Source organism: Balaenoptera borealis, assembly GCF_965194805.1.
Source record: "Balaenoptera borealis genome assembly, chromosome: 12".
NCBI classification, from domain to species: domain Eukaryota; kingdom Metazoa; phylum Chordata; class Mammalia; order Artiodactyla; family Balaenopteridae; genus Balaenoptera; species Balaenoptera borealis.
The window spans coordinates 36,729,889-36,751,262 of NC_138869.1; the positions used below are offsets into that span (position 1 = coordinate 36,729,889).

Here is a 21,374-nt window from a genome sequence, read left to right on the forward strand (position 1 = left end):
TTCTCTTCCTGGGATCCATGTAAAACCGCCCATGTAGCTAGTATTATTATTCCTAATAATTCAGTCGTTACTGTCTTTCAAGAATAATCATAGAGTTTGAAGGAAACATTGAGACTCAGAATTTGAATGCCTTTTATAGTCATGTGAAATTAATAGGGAACAAAGGACTAATTATTAACAACATGATGATCATCCTTTAAGAAAATAATACAGTGTGTCTGTAGTTAATATTGATGATGAGGGTTGTTGTACTGAGTATTTATCACGCCTCAGGCACTGTGCTGAGTACTTACACTTTCTTTGATTTAGTCATGACTCGCCTTATTTTTGTGAAATAGCTATTGTTACTCCTGAGGCCATTGTTAACTTACTGAGGTACTTACTAAGGCTCAGAGAGGTTTGTTAGCTAGCTCAATGTTAAACAGATAAAAAAATGTGAGTTTCAGGACTCAAACCTAGTATATGTTTAATCACTTAACCAAGGTTTCTCAAAGTTAGATGAGATCCCTTTTAAAGAAGATAATTTCTCATAGAACCCCAGGTATGCTTAAATTATTGTTATTGGAATGATACTTTTAACTGTATAAACATAAAGCTGGTGGGGTTTTTTTTTTTAAGCTCCTACACCTTTATAAAACTTAAATCAATTTAGAAATTAAGTACACATCGTATAACTAATTCAAATTAACAACATTAATTTAACCACATTAACTAAATTGCTGCTTGTAACTGGAATATGATGCCAAGTATTCTGGGCCGGTTCTTTGGCAGTCAGATGGTCTACCCTGCTGTGTGCTGGGTGATGACTCAATTCTCCCACCATATTCACAATATTCAACTTGTGCGAAACTTTGCTTCATGCTGAGGAGCTTGACGTCCCTTACCTTTCACTGGGTGAGAACACATCATTTAGATTCCCAGGTCCATCTTTTTTTCTTTCCCTTTGATGCATAGTGATTCCTTAGGGTACAGCTTGTTGCTCAAACTCAATGGGCATGCCTGCCGTGATGATCAAAAATGTCCTTACATTATTTGTTTTCAGATTATTGAAATAAAAACAACCTTAATTTCTCACGAGGCTTGTAAATTCTCTAATATATGGGACTGTGGATCTGCCCCCCTCCTCCTTAGTTTTTGCTCAGGTTAAAAAACTGGATTTTCTCTCTCTGGTACTACTCTGTCTTTCTTTTATAGGACTTTCTCCATCTGAGACCACACCCTATTACTACCAGAAAGGGTCTCATCTATTTCCAATGTTCACAATACCTGGTAGCCATGCACAATAGCTGGAGTTGCTTGTGTAAACCTGAATAAAGGGGCTATTGTTTTCCTTTGAAATGGAGGAATTTGAGTCCCTGGAAGGTCAGAAACAATACTACAGATTTGTTCTCGAAATATTTGTTGAATAGATTGAAACCATGTCCCATAATTTCCCTTTTAATATATTTTGTTGGATAAGCCTACACTTATCCATGCACTAAGAGGTTTAATTCAGTTACTTGATGACTTAATGTAGTTATTGACTCTTATTCACTATAATTTCAGTTTTTAGAGTGATTACTGAATACTATTCAGCATCCTGAACCTGGCCCTTGCTAAAGTCTCATGTGACTCCTCCATGATGATCAGTCATATTTTTCAGAGACCCCAGAGTTAGGATATAACATTTATTCTTTATCTTCTTTACAGAATACATAGATGAATGCTTGTCTCATTTGCACATTTAAGCCATTTCCCTTCCCTTATTATTGATTGTGTGTGTGTGTTTTTTTTTTTTTGGAATAGCTTACAATCTTTTTTTTTAAAATAAATTTATTTATTATTTATTTATTTATTTTTGGCTGCCTTGGGTCTTCATTGCTGCATGTGGGCTTTCTCTAGTTGCAGTGAGCAGGGCCTACTCTTGGTTGCGGTGAGCGGGCTTCTCATTGCGGTGGCTTCTCTTGTTGCGGAGCACGAGCTCTAGGTGCGCGGGCTTCAGTAGTTGTGGCTCGCAGCCTCAGTAGCTGTGGCTCACGGACTCTGGAGCACAGGCACAGTAGTTTTGGCGCATGGGCTTAGTTTCTCCGTGGCATGTGGGATCTTCCCGGACCAGGGCTCGAACCTGTGTCCCCTGCGTTGGCAGGTGGATTCTTAACCACTGCGCCACCGGGGAAGCCCCAGCTTACAATCTTTGCTAAAATTTTTCCTTGTGTATATGATTATGTGTATATTCTTTTCTAGTAAAGGGCTATTTAGACATAATCCTTACGTGTTGATTTTAAATGTAGAAAAATTTTGTGTGATTGGAGTTTTAGGGGCAAAGGGGTAGAGTTGTTATTCTTCTACCTTTCTATCATTTTCTCTGAAACATCTGTTAGTTGACAGATTGAGGATTTTTTTAGTGTAAGACCCAATAATTCCTGAATTTTTTTTGTAAGTACACTATAGCTAGAGCTTTGCCAATTGACGTTTTACGTTTGCAGATTAAAGGAAATGCACAGATGTTTCAAAAACGAATCAAAAACCTTATTTATCTGTTCATAGCAACTAGCTTAATTTGTTACATTTATGAAACTTTATGAGGCAGTGAATAATGTTGTTATAATCAGCATATTATATTAACCATAATTTTAAAAAATTTTGATTTAGCATCTCAAATTATTTTTTTACTTTTACTGGTTGTTGTTTGGCATTTTGTTGTATTTTATATGTGTGGATTTAGCTGTGTAGTAGCTAGTGGTGTATTCCTTTAACAAAAGTTTTTAGGTGCTTCAGATTTTAAATTTAATCCCTTAGAATAAACTGATAGTGTTTGAAATTAAAACAGAAGTTGTCAATGGAAAGTACAATTAACTAATACTTGGTGTACAGAGTCCTTACCTTGCAGTATAAGATATAGTCAGCCTCTTCACTTAAGCACCTTACCATAAAATATAGCCAAGGCAGCTGAACATGTAATCATGCTAAATCTGCACATGGAAAACAGTAATTATAAAATGAGTTTGGGGGGACTAAAGGAGAGAGTAGTGATGTGTGGGTGAGTATGTTTAAGTTGCAGAGAGCTTCTTGGAGAATGATGGAAAAGCATTTTTGAAAATCTCTGCTGGACTTTTTTCCCCCTGATTCATATCATTGTGGTATTTAAAGAGGAAATGGCTTATTATTAGGACTTTCAATACCTATATATGTATGATATTGTAGCCTGCAGACAATGGGAAAATGTCTATTTTTCTTTCCAGTTTTAAAAAATGGTTGATGTCTTGAGCATTTTGAATAGAGGGCTGAGTTTGACTCAGGAGTCTGACAAAGCAAGCTTAATGGACTGAGAGAGTTCTAAGACAACTTTCAGGTTTAAAACCACTGTGCCCTGTTCTGGTAGCCTTGGGCTTATTAAAGTCAGCTTTTACTGAGCGTTAGCTGTGTGCTGGGCATTGTACTAATTACTTTTCTTCTATTGTCTTATTTAATCTTTTCCAAATCACTGTGGAAAGTACCACAGTTATACTCATTTTACAAATGAGAAAAGTGAGGATTGGAGAAGTGAAGTAATTTGCTTAAGGCTACACATTAAGAAATTAGAGATATGACTCCAACCAGGTCTGATATTGAGGTCCCCTCTTTCCTTTTTTAAAACACTTTGTATCACCTCCCTGGCTACAATTACAAAATTATTGCATTAAATGCCATGGAAGTAATTTCAATCATATGATGAAAATGTCGTAATATTACATATATTCTTTCAAATATTCAAAAACTGTTTTATGTATCTCCTGTGTACCCTTAGCTCTGGGCAGGAAGAGTACCTGCACAGGACCTGAGGCTTTAGAGGGCCCACTCTGGCCCTCCTCTGCCTGCACCTTCCCCATGGGGGAGGGGGAGTCTGCGGGACCAACAGGCCTGGGACCTCCCTGCTTAAGTGACCCTGAGTGGTGTTCCAAGGTGCTTCCAAGAAGCTTGGGCTTCTTTGCCAAGTCTGTCTTCCTGAAGACAAACCATGCTACCACTGTGCACACCGTTAGGCATAGAGTTGCTGAGGGGTACCTATTTGTGAAAGTATAGATCAGGTGTCAGGAAACTACTGCCTTTGGGCTAAGTCCGCCTAACACCTGTTTTTATAAATAAAATTTTATTGGAACACACCCACACTCATTTGGTTATAAATTGTCTATGGCTACTTTTGTGCTGAAGTGGCAGAGTGAGTAGTTGTTACAGATACCAAATAGCCCACAAAGCCTAAAATATTTACTATCTGGTCTTTTTTAGAAAAAGTTTGCTGGCCCCTGGTGTAGACAGAGCTAGCTTAGTGTGCAGGCTGCGGAGTTCACATATGTGAGGCCCCTGGGGTGTGATTGAGCCAGGAGCGGGGAGAGAAGGATGTTGGTTGGGGGAAGGCCTGCCTCTTGCCACCATGTTTTGACCAGAGCTCTGAAGAGTCCAGGAATTTTAAGTTCAAAATTCACACCTCACCTTCTACATCTTTATATTTGTCAGGGTAGGAAGATAAAATGCATTTTATTTACCAGTTTGTTACCTCGATTTATAACTGTAAAATATATAGACATGTGGTACTTGGGCCTCTATTTGTACTCCAGCACTGGGCCCCATATATGTTAGAACAAAAGTTAAGCCCTGGGGTACAGTGTAAGGGTTTAAAGTAGGAAGGAAGAGAGACCCCAACAAGTAATCACACAAATTAATATGGAATTATAATGTGTGGAAGTGCTTTTGGGTCATATATGGATGACTCAGAAACCTTACTTCAAGTTTCACTTGTCCAAATTAAACCAAAAATGCTGGAACCCACCTGCCACTTAGCTGGAAGTTCTAGGTCTTTCCACTAGGGCTCCTCCCGTCTTTCTCCACTTCTCCCCGTCTCCCTGCCTGACCCCTACCCCAGGATTTCACTGCCCTAAAGTGAGGGGGATATGGGTATAGATCCCACACCCAAGCCCAGAGATGTTCTGTCCAACAGTTACACCACATGATTTCATCTTTGTGCCACAAGGTGTTTCTGTTGAGTCTGGTCTTCCTCAGATGAAAGATGCTGTGGGTCCCTCTGTGGTCCCCACTATATGGTCCCACAAGAGAAGGCCAATCCAGTCTCCCAGTGGCCAAGCTCAGCCACTGGTGTGCCATGCGTGGTGCAGCAGATGTTGTCTCAGCACTCATGGCCTGTATTGGAACATGAGGACTTTTTCTTGGTGTCCATGTAGCACAGGCTGGAAGTGCCAGGGGAGCAGCCCTCTGCCAATGATGAACGGGTCCCTTGCCTTTACCGAGGTGCACCTATGAGGCAGGTTCTACACTGCCTCCCAGGACTCCTTCAGCAGGACTGAGCCCAGTTGTCCACAGCAGAAATTTCCTTGAAAATGCACCCTATCTTCACTTCCTTCACTTCCTTGCCTTAGTACCAAACTCTCCCTTCAGTACTTCCTGGGATTACCTTCTAAATGAACCAGCTGCACCCCAATCCTTGTCACATTGTCTTCTGTGGGGAACCCTACTCGGATACGTGGATCTCCTCATGAGTTACAGCCCCACCCCATGCACAGCGTTGTGCCCCACAGCACAGGCTGCACTTGGCATGGCAGGGCCTCTAGGAGCTTCCTGCCTCACCTGCATGCTTTGTCCATACAAGCTTCTCCACAGCTCCTGGGTCACTTGTCTTGAGTCCCAGTCACCAACCTGGACTCCCTCTTATCTTTTTTTTTTTTTTAATTTTTAATTTTATTTATTTATTTTTGGCTGTGTTGGGTCTTCGTTGCTGTGCGAGGGCTTTCTCTAGTTGCGGCAAGCGGGGGCCACTCTTCATCGCGGTGCGCGGGCCTCTCACTATTGCGGCCTCTCTTGCTGCGGAGCACAGGCTCCAGACCCGCAGGCTCAGTAGTTGTGGCTCACGGGCCTAGTTGCTCCGCGGCATGTGGGATCTTCCCAGACCAGGGCTCGAACCCGTGTCCCCTGCATTGGCAGGCAGATTCTCAACCACTGCGCCACCAGGGAAGCCCTCCCTCTTATCTTGAAGTAATTATTTCTGGAAACTCTAGTCTTGTCTGCAACCATATTCATCTCTTCCCACAGATCTCATTTACTCTGAATCCTGGGCATCATGACTGGGGTGTCAACGACTTTCTTCCCTGAAGGCTCCAGAATCTTTTGTGCGTATCCATTCCTCTTCTTCATGGTTTCCTTTTTTTTTTTTTTTTTTTCAAACCAAGAATCTGAGGAGGGGCAGCCTTGATTGGGTTACAAAAGGCTTTCTTACACCTTACCTAGTGGATCCAGGCTACTTGGTCACCCTATTTAGCCTAAACAAGAGAGACACTTAGACAACCCTTGCAGGGTGATAAAGTCAGCTTCTCTTTTTTTAGAAAAATAGTTATTTATTTATTTGGCTGCTCCAGGTCTTAGTTGTGGCACGCGAGATCTTCGTTGCCTCGTGCAGGATCTTTAGTTGCAGCATGCGCAGCTTTTCTTATAAAACAAAAAATACCGTGTCTTTCATATTATAAGAAAAAGCATTATGCTTTGAGACAGCATAGCTGAGAGACTTGATTTGGATGGGATAGACCTTGTGGAGGATATGCTGTCAGATGCTGTGATCTAAAAGATGAAGGGGAATTAGCCTTGCAAAGAGAACAGTACATATGAAGGCTCTGAGACAGGAAGAGACTTGATGCGCTTGAGCAACAGAAAGAAGACCCAGGCAGTCTGTGAAGAAAGCAGCAAGAGAGGATGCTGGAACAAGATCCTGTGTGGCCTCAGACCACGGGAAGGATTTTGGTCTTTGTCCAAAGAGCACTGGGAAACTTTGAAGGGTTTTAAGTGGGTAAGGGGAGACATTCTGTGATCAGAGTTGTTCCTTAAAATATTTAGTTTGGCTGGTGTGTGAGAAATAGAATGGAGGAGGATTAGAAAGTGGAGATGCTTTAGGAGGATATGGGATAGCTTAGGCAAGTCTTGCTGGTGCAGTAGGGTGGTGATAGTAGAAGTGGAAACAAGGAACAAACAGATCGAGAGAGATTTTGGAGGTAGAATTGATAGGATTTGGTGACGGACTTGAAGTAGGTGGTAAAGGAGAGCAAATTTTTATTTAAGATCTTTTATATGAGTAGAAGTAGTAAAATTTAAATGCCTTTAGGGACAAACATGAAAAGCCGGAATCAGACTGTTAAAAGGTAATAGGGAATGGAGGGGGCTGTGGCCAATGTGGAGGATGCAGGCCCTTTCTCTAAGGCGCAGCTGCTGGTTGGTTCTGACCAGTCGTTGCCATGTAGGGAAGTGGGCTTGACATTGTCAGATTTTCAGATTTTTCTGGAGAAGCCAGAGTCTGGATTTTTATGTGAAATGGCTGTCTCTATGTTGGCAACTAGATCAAAATTCTAAAGAACACTGTGCTAGCCATAATACCACACATCTGTAGGCAGCATCTGGCTCCTGGGCAACCACTTCTTGCTTAAGATCTGTTCTACACCATGTCTTCCTCTAGAAAGGCTTTAGAATTAACTGTAATCTCTGACACAAAATATTTTAAAAGTTAGGGATGCCAATAGAAAAAAAAAGATATGTTAAGTTGGGCTAAATCTTGGGAGATAGCGATGATCTCAGCTCACACAGTCTGTCAGCAGGGCTCAGGTGATGGGCTGAGGCTGAGATCTGTGGAAATAAACTTAACCTACTTTAGAGCAGAGAGCAGGAAGTGCTTTTTTCTTAAAATAGACCATTCCAGACCACGATAGTCTGAGATACTTGAGGTAGACAGGAATCAAGGCTCTTTCCACCTTTTTTCCCCCTGAGCTACAGTTCAAGAGTCCTTAAACCTTTTAAGAGAGTGAGTGAATGAGTGTTTATTTTACTTATGAATCCATATGTAATTAGAGAAAGTATTCATATAGGTTCATAAAACCTATAAGATTTTTAATTTTATTTTGTGTTTGAACCTTAAATGGAACCTACCCTTGGACTTCAAATTTTATTTACAAGGTGGTTTAAAGATGTGTAGTTAATTTCTTTGGTGTTATATTCAGCCATATTTGTCTGTTTCTGTGCACAGCTTAACCTAATTAATAATTTATCTTTCTTAAGACTGTACCTCACAAATATATAAGAAAGCAGGTGTTTTTAAGGGTTTATGAGAAAGCTCAATGATTGAGCCTATCTTGGCTTCATAATAATAATTAAAACAATAAGATCTTAACTGCTACCTCACTTCCTATAATGTATTTATAGGTGGGTGGAGAAGCATAGAAATGGTCTTCTTGAAGTCAGTAATGGGAAATAAGACTCATTGCATTATTGATTGGTGAATAAAGTTGATCTTCTTGCTCTTTCTCAGAGATTCATTTTATAGAACTAAGAAAAAAAACCAAATCAGGATGGATGAGAATTAGGAGACAACAACTAAAAAAAGCCTGAGTGTCAAAACAAGTACCTAAAAATATATCAGGAGACTTAAACACATCTGGGGTGGGGGGTTTGGGAGTGACTCAGTAGAACAGGAAGGAATCACAAGACTTAGGAGGACTTGTTAACCATGGGAGCTCGCCTTTGCTTTACCTTGTCAACTGAGCCTTTTCATTTGTGAAATCGACATCACTCTATGTGCTTCAGCTTTAGGGGTGAAATTGTTCCAGGAAACCATCCCTGCTCTTTGTAAATTTGGTGGAAGAGACCAATTCCAAAATAAAGGGTTGGGCCTAGGTTGCTAATTAAAATTTACTGTTAAGAAGCAGATGTATAAGGGTAAAGAAATTATTGTTACCGTTTTGATGTTCTCTGGAGTTCCTATTTGGTTTGATGTTATGTGGAATTATATATAATACCTCTTGTCTGTTGTGACCTTGGAGTAAGAAACATCAACCTGTTTCCTCACTTCTTAGATACACAGGCTGCTGACGATTGACTTGTGTTCCTTTTGACATTCTAGCTTCTTTGTTGAGTGTTTGAAAAAATAAATACAGAATTATATTTATTTCTTGTCCTAGAGGGTCAAAACTCCAAACAGTCATTAGTTTGATCTTCTGTATTTCTTGAAAGACTCATTTCTGAGTCTTTTGGGTCAGTTTCACGTCCCTGCCCTTAAAGCAGATTTTAGTTCCCATAATCATCTTCCCCTCAAACTGTGTTAGATCTGAGATGAAGAAAACTCTGAGAAAGTCTATTCTAGTGGGTAAACTTCCCATAGACAGAAGCTGTGTCTATCTTAATCACTGCTTTATCCCCAACTTTCAAGACTGGGAATTAAGCTGATGCTTAAAATATAATTATTACATGAATAAAGTTGAGTGTTCCGTGAAAAGTTTTCAGGTATTCCAAAGGGAAAAGAGGTTCTCTTGTCAAATAAATCTGGGAAAAGCTACCTTATATACTGAATTTTGGAACAGTCACAATACACCTTAGTGTCCTAAAGTCTCTGAGATATCTAGGTGTAAAATCAAAACCCCATTCAGCCTTGTTTATTTGAACATTTACGAACTGTTGAGGAAGCGGTGGCCTAAAGCAGAGCTGGTGTAGCACACTATTGGTATTTAATAAATACTTCTTAAGGTGTATTTACTGAATACGCTGTGATCCTGAGTTGGTTAATTCAGAGATTTTTAGTAGCTTCAGGAGAAAATGGTGGATTCTTGGCTATGTTGAGAGAAAAGACTAGAGGCTGTGGAGGAAAAACAGCCAAGGGTGAGGTGAGTGTCAACATTTCTGAAGGGAATTTTGATAGTGGGTATCAAGAGCCTTTAAATTTCAAAATTTTACTTCTAGAACTTAATCCTAGGGAAGTAACGAGATGTATACAAAGCTTTATCAATCAGAATATTAATTATGATAATTTTATTTTAAAAAGAATTTACCTAAGTGTCCCGTAATAGGTGATTGGTTGAGGGAATGATTAGATAGCCATTCAGTGAAACATTAAGTGACTGTTTCAGTTCTTTTGCTACGTAACAACAACAACCAAAATCCTCCAAACTCAGGAGGCTTTAAACTACAATTTATTATTTTCCATCACTATGTGGGTTGATTGGGTGGTCCTTCATGTTACACATAACGTTGACTGTCACTCATGCAGCTGATTTCAGATGGCAGCTGGGCTGGGCTGGGCTGAGGTCCAAGATGGCTTGTCTTACCAGTCTGGCATCTTAGTGCTGGCTGTTGGCTAAGATACTTCAGTTCTCCTTCTCATGGTCTCTCTCTCTCTCCATGTAGTATCTCATCTTCCAGGGCCTTTCTGTGTGGTTTCTCTTTCCAGCAGGATAGCTTGAACCTTACATCTCTGGTTTTTAAGAGAGCAAAAACAGAAGCTGCTAGGCCTCTTCAAGCCTAGGCCCAGAGCTGGAACAGTGTCACTTCTGTAGCATCTGTTGGTCAAAGCTGTCATGAAGCCAGCCCAGATTCAAGTAGAAGGGAAATAGAATCCATTTCTTAATGGAAGGAGAGACAAATGTGTACAGGAAGGGGAGGAATTTTGGTGGCCATCTTTGGAGACTTATGATGGCCATTAAAAATCATGTTCTATCAAAATATCTTATGGCATTAATGTTAAGTGGAAAAAGATGTTAAGAATAAAACATTGAGGAAAAAGATAGTACAAGACTTTATATGGAATATAATAAGGATTTTGTCTAAAATTATACATACACACGCAGTTAAAAGGAATTGGAAGCAACGACATCAACTTTTTAACAGAGGTTGTCTATGAGTGACAAAATTGAGAGTGTTTTCATTTTCTTCTGTACACATATATGAATTTAAAAATTTTCTGTATCATCTATTAGTTGTTTTAATCACTTATTGGGCCATTGAGAAAGTCTTGACAAATTTCAAAGATTAGAAGATATATGTATTATGTTCTATGATCCCAGTGCCATAAAATTAGGACTACAAAGTTTTAGCCAAAAACTTCTATCTACTTTGACATTTAAATATATCCTGAATATTCCCTGGGGTAGAAAAAATTTCAAAAGAAAAGCTGTTTACAGAAGAGTTCTATACATAAAACATATGCAGCCAGTGTGTGTAATCTTACATGCATTCATCAGAAAATATGATTGATGATAAATGGACATTTACTGCAAAATGGCAAATGTAACTAAACACAAAGGAAATAGAAATTATTAAGGATAAAGAGATATTGATAAAATGGAAGACAAACTGTAGTAAAATGTATCAGTAAAACAGAAAAAAATGTATCTTTAAAACACTAAAAAATAGACAAGAATTTGTCATATTGTCATCAAGAGAAACAGAAAAATACAAACAGCATTAGGAATGAGATGGAGACATAACTTGAAGAGATTTTAAAAATTTGAAGGAAAAGTTATACAGAGCAATACCAGGAAGACTGAAAAATCTCGATGGAACAGACTGTTTCTCAAGAAACATTTTAATGATCATTGACACAAAATAGGCAGCAAATCTGAATAGATCAGTAAACATAGTAAAAAGTGAAAAGATAATCAACAACTAAGCCCATTTAATTTTATGGGTATGTTCTACCAAACATTTCAGGAATAGAGAGTCTTTATTATGCTAACTGTTCCAGAACATATGAAAAATGGAAAGCTTCTCAATCCATTCTATGACACTAAACTACCGATACTAAACCTAGAAGAGGAGAATGCAAATATTTAAAGAAACATTATTTCAAGCTAGTTAATATATCTGTGCATGTTATATGTCATGTGTGTGTGATGTGTGTGTGTATTTCCAGAAGGAGCAAATCCACTTTTGTTTGTTGCTTGTTGCAATTCTCCAAAGCCTTGGCCAGCTGGGCTGGTAATATCACTGCAGATTAAATCTGTGTGGGTGTAAATTTTACTGAATTTGGATTGGGACTTCAAACCTGTCTAGGGACCTCAGAAATGTCTGCCTCTAGACACAAGAGAAGAGAGAGAAGGACAAGTTAGATTTTATCACTTCTTGGAAGATACATCTGTAAGTGGTGGCTTAGCTAGGACCTAGATTCTAAACATAGCAAAAATAACAATTAATTTAACTATTGGAATTATAGAAGGAAAAAATTATTTTCTTAAGTTAATAGTGATGAACAGGTACATTAAGAGAAAAGAAAGGTCTCAGAAAATAACCTAACTTTACACCTCAAGGAACTAGAAAAAGAACAAAGTAATCCCCAAGTTAGTAGGAGGAAGAAAATAACAAAGATCAGAGTAGAAATAAATAAAGACTAAAAAGACAATGGAAAAGATCTTTATTATAGAAAATTTAGAACATGCAAATAAACAAAAGGAAGAAAATGAAAACCATTTTGAACCCCATCACTGTTAACATTTTGATGTGTGTTGTTCCAGTCTTCTCTGCAAGCTAGTGTGTATGTATATGTGTTTTACAATGTGAATTGACCATAAAAATGTTTTTGAGTCTACTTTTTCCCCCCACTACTAGTATGTCATGAGCATCTTTCCATCTCATGATTAATATTTGTTACATATTACATATGTAATATGTATTACATAATAACGTTAAATATTCATGTAACGGTCACATTATTCCACTTTCTGTCTGTCTGTCTCATCATTTTTGTAACTGAATTCCTATTGTTGGAACTGTTGACTCACTTTTTTTAGAGAACAGATTATTCATGCAAAAATTTTAGATACAAAATGATTTTTGTATATTTTCAAGGAAAACAAAATTAAGCTTTGAGCAACATAAACGTTTGAAACTAAGTTCCTTAGTTAAGAACAGGTGTATAGTTCTTTGGAGGGACTTTTTAGGGAAAGGAGAAAGCTGTATGCAAAATATTTCTTCATACTATATAGAGGACTCTCTAGGGCATAAATGACAGATACCCTAATTCGAATTGCACGTAGCAAAAAAGGAAATTTATGGATGAATGTATCAGTTTTCTGTTGCCTCAGTAATGCTGCAAAACAACCAACCACAAAACATCAGTGACATACTCAGAAGTATTTATTTAGTCTATGAGTGTGTGGGGCTCACTGGATCTCAGCTGGACTTACTCATGCATCTGTGGTCAGCTGCTTGTTTGCTAGGCAGCTCTGCTGATCTTGGCTGGGCTTGCTCAAATGTCTTGGGGTTGGCTGGCTATTGGCTAGGACACCTTGACTCTATTTTATGTTTCTCATCTTTCAGCAGGCTAGACTAGGCATGTTCTAATTGCCATGGCAGAAGAAAATGAGCAAGAGGGTAAACACACAAGTGCTATTTCAGGCCTCTGCTTGCTTCCCATTTGCTATCACATTATTGGCCAAAGCAAGTCACATGACTGAACCCAGAGTCAGATTGGGAGGGCACAGCCAAGGACCCAGATACAGGAAGGGGTAAAGAATTGAGACCATAAATGTAGTCAGTCTACCTGGCATATGTAGCTAAAATGGCCTAGGGATAGATGTAGCGTCAGTGACTGCTGGATCCAGGGTTTCAAGTGATGTCACCCAGTTTGATTTCACACTATTCAAAGTTTGGCTCTGCTTTCCTTTGCGTTAGCTTCATTATCAGGGAAGCATTTTCCACATGGTAGTACTCAGAAGCTCTATCTTGAATCAAGTAATTCCAGCTAAAAAAGAGCTTATCTTTCCCAATTATTCCAGCTAAAGTCATGATAGGGAGTGTTTTTGGACCAATGTGGGTTACATGCCCATCCCTAAACCAGCTATCATGTCTGGTGGATGGAATATGATGATTGGCCAGGACTGGGTCATGTTCTCACCACGGGCAACCTTCAGGATAGAATGGAGGGAGTCAGCCTCACCTAAACCTAATGAATTGTGGGTAGAGAGTTGGGAACAATTTCTCTAAGAAAAATAGAGTATTACCAGAAAGGCGGGGCGGGGTGGGAGAGCTGAGGGAGAATGAATGATAGGCAGGTAAAAAAAGATGTATAATGCTATTAATGCACTTATTGATACTACCAACAAAAACTATTTATTGACTATTCTGTGCTAGGTACCAAACTGGGTGTTTTAAAAGCATCATCTTACCTATTTCTCACAATACTGAGTTAGGTGATTTTACCCACATTTTATTGATTAGAGAAGGGAAGCATGTGACAGTTAAATAATTTGCCTAAGGTCACTCAGCTTGTCAGTGTTAGAGTGGATATTTGAACCTCGGTTGGCGCCTCTCCAAAATCTGTGGTCTTAGTGTTTAAAAGCTGAAGAAAAAGAAAGAACACTAAACATACCTTAAGAGGAAGAGCAGGAGGCCATGATGCACCCCATTAAGGCCATTTGGATCCTAACACTGAAGGGATAATCACAATCCTGTAGCCCTAGCTACATAAATCTGCACCAAAGTACTTGAGTAACCATGACAGGGAGCTTTTCTCTAGGTGTTGTAGGACCAGGAACTCTGACATGGGGGACTGTTTCCCTGTGCCATTTCTGTACAGTTCTAGAGCGGTTAATATGAATATTTATGTCAACCAAACTGGAAAAAATTCTCAAAACACTAGCCTGAAAGATGTGTATGAAGGGGGAAAGGGACAGGACTGCCATGTTCTCTGGTGATAGCATTTAGGATCTGGCTATATGTATAGGAGATTTGTTGGTTGAGCCACCTCTTTTCTTCTAGCTCCAAGATGGCCAATAGGTTCTGACTCATGTGTCAATATCAGTTGATTGGTAAACCATCTAGAGTGTTGTGTTGAGAAGAGTTCTGGATTTTGTGGGAAAGAGAACTGTGATGGATTAGTAGTGTCTGTAATGGTTATAGGAGAGGGAGGTAACAGCCTGCTTGACTATTATTTGACATCCTAAGAAGCAACAACTTCTCAGAGTCACTGTCAAGCCACTTGTGTATGGGGGTCATGTCCCTAGGATGGAGTATGTTATTGCTAGGGTCTCTATGATAAGGAATCCTATGGTGAATTTTTCTGGAGGTTCCAACTGTCACTTAGCACAGACTGAAATGCAGAGCTTCATTTTCCTAAGGAAAAATGAGCTTCTCTTTTGCTCTGAGAACTTTTCATCTTGCTTGGGAGCAGGGTGGGGGGAGTTTACAAAATGTTTACGTGTAGTAAGTAAAGTTTGGGGTCACTATTATTTTTAAATAAGCATGGGTGTGACTCTATCATCTATCATTATCATCAATCTATCACCTATATATATTTTTTTAAAAAATATAATGCAATTAACAGTCAGAGTTCTAAAGAAATTTGTTTTTGATTATCTTTTTTTCTCATTTTTCAGATCTCTGATTGGATGCATTTTCTGGTACAGACTATGAAAAGAATACAGTGAAAATTCTGGCCAACAGTGGAAATATTGGCTTAATCTCCAACTTAGTATAGCATTCCTTCTCTTCTGTAGCACCTCATAATAGAAGAAAAATGTATGGAAGTGCAAGAACAATCACCAATCTGGAAGGTAGCCCTTCCAGATCTCCTCGTTTGCCAAGGTCTCCTCGTTTGGGCCACCGAAGAACAAGTAGTGGGGGAGGTGGAGGAACAGGCAAGACTCTGTCCATGGAGAATATCCAGTCCCTTAATGCAGCCTATGCTACGTCTGGACCCATGTATCTGAGTGATCATGAGGGGGTGGCTTCAACAACTTACCCAAAGGGCACCATGACTCTGGGAAGGGCCACAAATCGAGCTGTATATGGAGGCCGAGTCACAGCTATGGGGAGTAGTCCCAATATTGCCTCTGCTGGACTTTCCCACACAGATGTCCTTTCATACACGGATCAACATGGCGGTCTGACCAGCTCATCCCATCATCACCACCACCAGGTCCCCTCCATGTTGAGGCAGGTAAGGGATAGCACAATGTTAGACCTTCAAGCCCAACTCAAGGAACTTCAGAGAGAGAATGACCTCCTCCGGAAAGAGCTAGACATCAAGGACAGCAAGTTGGGGTCTTCCATGAACAGTATTAAGACTTTCTGGAGTCCTGAGCTCAAGAAGGAGAGAGTCTTGAGGAAAGAAGAGGCAGCCCGGATGTCTGTCCTCAAGGAGCAGATGAGGGTTTCCCATGAAGAAAATCAGGTAGGTTATGACTCATCTCAGTGTTTTTCAGCCTTGGCTTCTCACGGAGTAGTTGATGCTTTGCAGATGGTACCATGGCCTGTGCAGAAGAAAGTTTGGCATCATCAAGATAGCTATGGCTTAGTATGTGTTTGAACTTGGAGACTACCAGAGGGCATAGGAAATATAAGGTTACAGCTTGTGATCTCCTTGTTTTCCAATAACCTTTTCACATTGTTGCAGAAGAGGGGGATCACTCCTCATTGGCTAACTTCATACTTCGTTATTTTTGTTTTCTTTTTCAGTAGTCACAAGAGCAGCTCAGATGTACTTCCTTCCGAATAGAAGAGGAAAACGTTGATTTTTGCAAGAGTAGACACTTTAATAGCAACATTTAGAGGGCTACATTTGACTGGTGAATTGATTTTTTTTTTTTAATGCACCAGCAACATTTCCTTCTAGAATGAGGGAAGTTGGTTCACTAAATAGCAAACTGAACAATATTAAATGGGATTGGATAGGATGGGTTTGATGTCATGTTAGAGAAACACAATAAATTTTAACCTGGTCTTTCTACCTTTATTCATTCAATATTAATTAAGCACCTACTATGTGCTTACTCTTTTTTGATCCATCTTCCATGTCATAGCAAGATTAGTTTTCCCATTGTCTACCTGCAGTTATGCCATTCCCCTGCTTTAAAGCTCTCAATACTTACTCATTGCCTCCAGAATGAAGTGTACCTGTGGCTGAGCCTACAGCACCTTCTACTAGAATGCCTGAGCCAGCCTTTCCAGTCTTATCTCATACCACCTCCTTCCACATCTTCTGTGCTACCTGCACTACCACTTGGTAATTCTTGCACATACTCAAAGTTTCCCACCTCCTTTCCCTTCTGTTCCTTTCCATTCGTGGCCTTCTCAGCATCCCCTCTCCCTGCCTCTTTTTGTTCAGTCCCAGCTAGTCTTCCTTTTCAAATCCTACCTATACTGTGAGGCTCATTTATATGCTTCTGTTCATAGGGGCTTTGGAGTAAGACATGCCTGGGCTTATATCCCATCTTCACCTCTTATTAGCAGTGAGATAAATGCTAAGAGATGGGGAGTAGAGGCTGTTGTGCCATTTGGCTGGAAAAAATTCCCAGATGTCATTTAACTTTCTGTAGAAGCTGGAGGTAATTTTAACTTGGCTGAACTAGTCATTCTCTGATAGTTGGTCCTGATGCTGTCCTAAGGAAGCTCTCTGCCTTTCTTGGGGTCATCTGCTGGCTTCTGTCTGTTTCCCTGGCTGCCACCCCTTTGGAGTTCAAGCGTTTGTAGAAGCATTTCTGATCTGTATGAGAATCTGCTCTTCGTTTTCCTTCTATGTGCGGAAAGCAATCGCCTTATCCCTTTGATTATCTGACAGAGCCTTTGCTGGTTTTCAGATGTGGAAATGTGATTTTCGGTTGGAACAGAAAGCTTTGTTCTTCATTCCTAAGTCAAATCAATGCCCTTCACTATCATTTCTGCTTTTTTCTGACTTTGCTGGTTTATGAAGTCCCGTTATCGCTATGTGTATTTCCCCAGTTCTGTACTGGTTTTCTTCCTTTTTTAGTTGTTTTGGAAAATGGTTAAAGCAGTTTAGGAATGATGCAAGTAGTGACAAAAATTTTGGAAGCCATTTTTAAAACTGTCAGCTCCAAAATTACTTGTTTCTTATGGTTTTATCATTAAAAAATTTTTTGAGCACAGATCCCTACTTATACATGTATATTTATTTATAAATTACACAATGTGCTACTGTGCCAATATATTATGTTTCTTCTTTGACATTCACAAAGAATTAATGTGGAAAAGAAAAGATAAAATAAATAATTTATTGAGGTACATTTTAATGACACACAAAACCTTTTTGCTTTGACTAAAAACATTTTAAGCCCCTTGTCTATTTTGTAAGACATAGTTCAGTTTAAAGCCGGTAATATCCACAATTCCACTTAACTGTCCCATGTTACCTTAGCTAGAAGCAAGTGAATGTTTGAGGGAACCTCTTCCTTGTTCTGGAACCTACTATGATCACAGGCTACCTTGGTTACTGTGGGTGACATATGACTATGCAACATATGACCCAGTGAAAGCCCTGGTCTTAATCTGTATATTAAATATAAGTAAACTATAATTATTTTCTTTTTTAGGTTAAAAATATAAAAGGAGGAAGAGGCATGGAGATTTTGAAAAGTCAATTTACTTGCAATATGAGGTAGTATTACAAAGTAAAGAATATAAAAATTGACAAAAAGCAAGTTATTTAAAAAAACTGAAGTGTGCCCCCCCCCCCCAGAAGTATATCAGAATCCCTTTCAGGGGTATATGAATACCTGTTGGTCAGAATAGGGTAGATCCTGCTGCAGTAATCAACAGACCTCAAATCTCAGTGGCTTAACCCATCAGAGATTTATTTCTTATTCACCTGAAGTGTGAAGCAGGTCAAGTGACTCGCCAGGGCAGCTCTCCTCCAGGCAATGACTCAGGATCCAGGCTTTCCGCATCTTGGCACGTGGCTTCAAGAGTTGCTACAGCAGAGGAAGAGTGCCTGCGGTGGCACATTGGCTTCTCAGTTCCTTGGACTGGAAGTGACACAAATGCAAGGGGGTGTGAGGTGTAGTCCTCTCTTCTTTCCAGGAAGGAGAGGAGAGTCAGATATGAAGGAGCACTAAAAATTTCTACCAGTGGAGTTTTTATATTTGTCAGAAAGTGGAGCGAGATGAAATAAAGTTTGGGGAAGAATCCAGAGTTCTGCCGTTGCTGCTGTTTCTATTATTACTGCTACTGCAATCAGTAGACATCAGTTGGGGGCTTACTGTGTACCAGGCATTGTGCTTAGAGCTTTGTGTACATCCTCTTATTTAGTGTTTGCATCAATCATCTGAGGTAGGTGCTAGATTTTTTCTCACTTTACAGATTAAAAATAAATGTAGAGAGAATAAGCAGCTTGCCCAAGTTCACACAGCTGGTAAGTGACAGAGCTGGGCTTTAAGGCTTTGGTCTATTTTATGCCAACATGTGAGATCTTAACTTTATGCTTACTACCTCCTTATAGGATCACTGAGCTATGAATAGCATCTTAGTATGATAAGAAGATCACACTTCATATGTTAGGTGAAAAAAATGACTAGTTTTGATAGAATGATTAAGAATGTAATTTAGTTTAATTAGGATTTTTGTTCTTAATTAGGAATGTATTTCTTCTTAAACTTTTCTGTATGGAAGAAAAGAATGTAAAAGAGAGAAACAACACTTGATTGTGGTTTCTTAACAACCACAACAACAAATGTAGTTCTACCACGGGGTGTTTGGATAATTAGAATTTCACTAACTAAATTCAGGTGATCTAAAATGATTTAAATTGTGCTATGTGAATAGAAATGGGAAGCAGGTCCATTATAGTGTGGAGGTGAGGATATTTGAATGCTCTTGTATATGAAATTCATAGTTCTGTGGATTTAATGATCACAGGCATAGACCTTTCACCCTTATGTGCAGTGTTACAGAGGTCTCCCATTCATCAGTTCCTTTGCAGTATATTTTGAAGTCCTTGTGGTTCTGTCAGAGGAAGCTGAACCCAACTCCAGATCTAAGGGAGGATGTTGAACACCCGCCCTGTGTTAAAGGAAGTACAGACCTTGGAGCCAATGGGTAGGTGGCTATGACCAAATTTCTTATGTGTGAAGGGTAGACGCCCAGGATATCCTGGATGGATATTCCACCCCAGACCCCCTTCCCATTCACACTTCCTAGGTTCTCTCCAAGGCCCTACTTCTCAGCCACAAAGATCTGCATGTATAGAAATACATTTGAGATACTAAGAGTTGCAGTACTGATGTGTGGAATTTTTGGTTTGTTTGTAGAAACCAGAGTGCATGGATACAGAGTTATCTGTATGCCAGCAAATGCGCTTTTTGCTTCACGATGTATTTTCTTGATGGAGGGAGAGTGGGGTGGAGTCTCGTGCTCTCAATGTCACACCTGTAGACTGATTTGGGGAGAGATGAGGAGAAAATATTTAGAATAGTTGTTAGGCTGCCACTTGAGGTAGTCCCCTTTTTATTTTTAATGGCCTGTGGGGTTAGAGTGGATGTTGGGGGCAAGAGAATGCAACTGTGTATGGGGAAGTTAAGTGACCCGTTTTTCTCTAAAAGATGATATGGTGGTCTTTTCTTTACAACTCTGTTCTATTTACCCATACAATGGAGATCAGAGAGAGAAAACATGGTAGAAAATACATTTTCAGAAAGTTCATAAGGGCTTATATCTTGCAGTTTTGTGCATATAGGTTATTAACTTTTCATATCCCTGGATTTTTAATGCAATTATTAACTTTGTATTTTTTTATTATTATTATTTATTTCTTTATATTTGGCTGTGTTGGGTCTGCGTTGCTGCGCGCGGGCTTTCTCTAGTTGCGGTGAGCGGGGGCTACTCTTCGTTGCGGTGCACAGGCTTCTCATTGCGGTGGCTTCTCTTGTTGCGGAGCCCAGGCTCTAGGCACGCGGGCTTCAGTAGGTGTGGCACATGGGCTCAGTAGTTGTGGCTCGCTGGCTCTAGAGCACAGGCTCAGTAGTTGTGGTGCATGGGCTTAGTTGTTCTGTGGCATGTGGGATCTTCCTGGACCAGGGCTCGAACCCGTGTCCCCTGCATTGGCAGGCGGATTCTTAACCACTGCACCACGAGGGAAGTCCCAAACTTTGTATTTTTAATGGATTATTTTTTCCAAATTAGGTGTACATAAAGCAGTTTTTAGACATTTTCCTAATTCACGCATGGCTAGTCAAGGATCTGCATGAATATAAATAGCATCATACTCTGGGAGATTGTACTAGATCTAATATTTACCCATCTCGTGTGTGCAGAAGTGGGACAAGGTCACTGGGAAACGTAACCTAAGAAGTGTAAGTAAACCTGTCTGGGGAATGTTATGGCTTTTAAGCAATGGTTATGTGATAATTTCTATTTCTGGCTTAACACAATAGAAAATAATCTACTCTAAATCAATATTAATAAGGGTTTTTGATGAGTTTTAGAGCTAGTTTCACATATGATTTATTGATTCTCATTTTGAGCCTGTAACTTGAAAAGGTCGAGGTGGATCACATTTCTGTGTTTCCTTTATTATTATTTTTTCTTTTATTTATATAACTGCAGGGCCGTTTCAACAGAGGTCATTCAACTCTGTTCTAAAATATTCATTTCACTGTGAGTGTCCAGATATGAAGAGTTGTACCAGTTGGAAGTGGGTGACAGAATTAATTCTATCTCCTGCTGAGAAGGAGGTGAGGCAGCTGCATTGTGAAGGGGTGTCCATTGACAGTTAAATGCAGCTGCAGTAACCTTGAGTACTGAGTGTTTATGAGATCAAGGGCTTATCCCTGGAGAGTCGGGTCCCATCAGGTTTGTGGGTGGTACTTAAATAT

At 39.6% G+C, this 21,374-nt stretch overlaps 1 protein-coding gene across 5 annotated transcripts in view; it reads left to right on the top strand.

Annotated features, from left to right (window-relative positions):
• Positions 1–21,374, top strand: part of ERC2 (ELKS/RAB6-interacting/CAST family member 2) — a 956,481-nt gene that overhangs the window by 16,193 nt on the left and 918,914 nt on the right. For all 5 annotated transcript variants that reach the window (XM_082346804.1, XM_082346808.1, XM_082346806.1 and 2 more), the window contains one exon: positions 15,147–15,943. In XM_082346804.1, coding sequence (XP_082202930.1) covers positions 15,287–15,943 — 657 coding nt within the window. In that variant the 5' untranslated portion in view covers positions 15,147–15,286. The remainder of the gene's footprint in view (positions 1–15,146; positions 15,944–21,374) is intronic.